The sequence below is a fragment of the Nannochloropsis gaditana genome (assembly GCF_000240725.1).
Source record: "Nannochloropsis gaditana CCMP526 unplaced genomic scaffold scaffold249, whole genome shotgun sequence".
Classification (NCBI taxonomy): Eukaryota; class Eustigmatophyceae; order Eustigmatales; family Monodopsidaceae; genus Microchloropsis; species Microchloropsis gaditana.
The window spans coordinates 25,561-28,911 of record NW_005803704.1 but is presented as its reverse complement, the minus strand read 5'-3'; the positions used below and the strand labels follow the sequence as shown (position 1 = coordinate 28,911).

Genomic DNA, 3,351 nt, shown 5'->3' with positions numbered 1-3,351 from the left:
CCGTCTTCCCATTCCCCTTGCCGCCCTTTCCCTTCCTTTGCCTCCTCGCCCTGGCGGTCCACACGGGAGGAGATCCCCGCCTTTTCTCCTCCTTTTATCTCCACGACTTTGGTCGCTGCCATGCAAAGGATGCGATCTGCTCTTTTTCCTAGTGCCGTCGCTCCGGGTAGGAGTGCCTGCTCTCTCGCTGCCTCGACGTGAGCATTTGCGCCCCCCTCCTGTGCTGCCCTCCCATCCTCTTCCTCTTTCTCTTTCTCTTCCTCTTCCCCTTGGAGCGTCGCCTCTGCCTCTCCCTCCTCCTCCTCCTGGGGACCCTCAATCCCTTCGACAACGTCCCTTCCCTCCCTCCTCCTCCCCTCCTTCCCTTGACCGTTCCTCCCTCGTTCTTCCGCGCCGTCGTCAGGGCCCTCTCCCCCTGATTCCTCCCCTGTCCTCCTTCCCCCTTTTCCTGCGGCTAGCACGTCCATGTCTGCTTCCCTCTCTACCCTGTCGTCCCGGGGAGTCCCCATGTCTCTTTCTAATGTCCGAAGGCGGGCCTCCTCGTCCCCCTCTCCTTCGCCTACGCCCATCCCGCCCCCGTCCTCGTCCTCATCCTTCCGTCTTCCTTCCTTTTCTCCCCCTCCCTTGCCCTCCTTTAATTTCTCCTTCTTCACCCGCTGGGCCCACGCCCGATACACGCGCAAATTCTCTCGATGGGCCTCCTCCTCCCTTCTGGTCCAGGCCTGCTTTACCTCCTCTCCTCCCTCCTTCCCGCCCTCCCTCCACCCCTCCGCCACGGCACGTTCCAACGGGAATATGGGCCGGTCCAGGTACTTCAAGCGAGGGAGAGCGAGGAGGCAGAGCTTCCGAAAGTCCTGGGTGGTGGCAATGGGCCTCGACAACGGCAACGGCCGACACATGCCATCCGCAATGGACGCAGGCAGGGGAGACGCCGGCTCGAACACGAAAGGGTTGGCTTCCAGCGTGAGGGAAAGGAGGGAGGGAAGGAGGGAGGGAAGGAGGGCGGGCAGGACCGCCCGGAGGGCGTGGACGAGGTGGTTGTGGCTGAGGTCGAGCGTGTGTAGGGAAGGAAGGCCAGCCAAGGGCCGCAAGGCTTCGAATTCGGTGGCTTCGGAAACAGGCAGGGAATGCGGCAATGGGGCAGTGGGCGAGCTTTCGCTGCCAAGGGAGGTCGGGGAAGAGGAAGCGGGGGAGGACGGGGAAGCTCCTGGCTGCTCGTCTTGCCCTTCCCCACCTTCGTCCTCCCCGTTGCTTCCTGCCGATCCATACATCCCTGCTGAGCCCAAGCGGTTTTTCCCCGCCACCAGGGTCCGCAACTTGGGGCAGGCCTCCACTCCCCGCAAGGAGAGCAAGCGGTTACCACTGACGTCCAAGGTGACCAGCTCGGTCAACCCCTGCAAGCATCCCCCCTCTTTCCCCCCTTTCCCCAGGCTCTCCAACAGGTTGTTCTGGAGATACAGACACCTTAATTGGCGCAAGCCGCCCAAGCCCTCCCCGATCTCTGTCAAGCCGTTCGAGTCCAACCACAAGGCCCGCAAGCCTGTGTATGGGCCCAAGTTTTCAATCCGCCGGAAGCCACGAAAATGCAGGTAGAGGGTGTCATTCAGGCTGGGGCACTCATAGCCTAGAAGGGGTGGAATTGAGGAAAACCAGGGGAAAATGAACGAGTGACAAGCTGGCGGAGGCAGGGAGAGAGAGGGAGGCCATACACGACGTGGTCGACGGAGGGAAGTTCGAGGCGCACGCACTGGAACCCGGCGCAAACCCAGAGACGAAATACCCTCTTAGGTGATGATATATTGACGTACCGTCATGGTTGAGGGCAAGCTGCCGCAAAATCTCTGGGGTCATGCGTTCCCCTCCCATCACATCGCCTTCCGGGGCGGCATCGGTAGAAGTCAAGGGGTTGACAAGGGCGAGGCTATTGTTGGTGTCTGACATCGCTTATCAGGATATAGGCGTTTCTTACCGTTTACTGAATGAGCTGGAGCGTAACTTTATGGGTATCGGAGGGCAATGCACACATATTATTTTTTTGGCGTGCCAAACAGAACACAAACTTTTGGAACAAGGACTTATCACTGGACGGGTATTTGAATGTCGATAGTATTTATCGTAGGACACACCAATAGCATTTCAAAAACCAAATTTTTGGGTTAATTAGGTTCAATTTTCATGAAAAAAACAAAACAAAGAGAGTGATGAAGGAACTAGACGATATGATGAATACATCTGAAATTGTCCTGCCCCTATGCACAGCAGCACTGCTTGAACAAGAAGCCGAGCCTCATTGGCAATCAACAGCATGAAGGCGACCGATGAGAAGTGTAATCACAAAGTCCGACTGGGAACGACAAGAATGTGTGCTGTCTTTTTCAGTGGAAAAAATAAAAAAGGAAAGTAAAAAAGGCACGGCTGGGGCTAGGCTCGGTAGGGCAGCCATTGTAACGGATACCAATTAAAAAAAAGGAGGAGAAGGAACAAAATATACCCCCAAAGAAAGTTGGGTCACGTGCTCGATTTCCGTCACCTGGAAATAGTGCCAGGATGACCTCCATTCAGGGTGCTTACGTGCTCTGTCATTTGGCACGGTGATAACGGGACAGTGGTGCGCCTGTTGGTTGGGACATGTCAGCAAGGAAAGGGAGCAATCGCCCGGCGTACTCAAGGAGGCATGTCTTTGACAGGCCATCGCAACGGAAATAAATGCGCCGCACAGACAAGAACACTCTCGACTCACGATAATGGTGTCCCTTTTTCTCCTGACAAACCTTTATCCTTTGCGATAGGTGGCAGCATGTCAGCGCCACGCTGCCGCTGCGTCCTTCCTCTTCTGCGTCACTTTCTCCTTGTCCTCCTCCTTTCCCGGGTCGCCCTCCCCTTCGTCCTTCCCTGCCTCCATCGTCCCCTTTCCGCGCCTTCCACTCGCGTATTCCTCTCATCTGATGGCAGCACGGCCACGAACCTCCAAGCCTCTCCAACTCCTGCATTGGCGGTTGATGCCCGCGGACGGTCCCGGCTCCCGTGGAGGAAGGAAGGTTACAGCTACTGGAGTTGGCAGGGGCATCAAATCCATTACGTGGCGTTGGGTACGGATTGTAGCATAGGGGAAGGGGAGAAGGGGTGTTCAGGACGACCGAACAGAGGTGGCCATATTGTTAATCATATTGCCTTCCTTTCCTGCTTGCGGGCCGTAACAATGGCTGCGAGGCCCGATCCTTCCTCCCTCTCACGTCACAACCATCCCTCCCCGTCCATTTTTACGTGTCGATGTGCACACCTTGGCCAGAAGGAGAAGACAGCCGGCAGGCGAACAAGCCTCCCATCGTCTTGATCCACGGGTTTGGGGCC

The 3,351-nt window shown here is 56.9% G+C and overlaps 1 protein-coding gene across 1 annotated transcript; it reads right to left on the bottom strand.

Annotated features, from left to right (window-relative positions):
* Positions 1-485: 485 nt before the first annotated feature.
* NGA_0088800 (chc1-b-prov like-protein) lies at positions 486-1,851 on the bottom strand (the record flags this gene model as incomplete). The annotated part of the gene is made up of 3 exons (XM_005855247.1): positions 486-1,158; positions 1,270-1,624; positions 1,809-1,851. Coding segments are annotated over 3 exons (1,071 nt in total), but the record flags the coding sequence as incomplete, so codon positions are not given.
* Between the last annotated feature and the right edge of the window lie 1,500 nt (positions 1,852-3,351).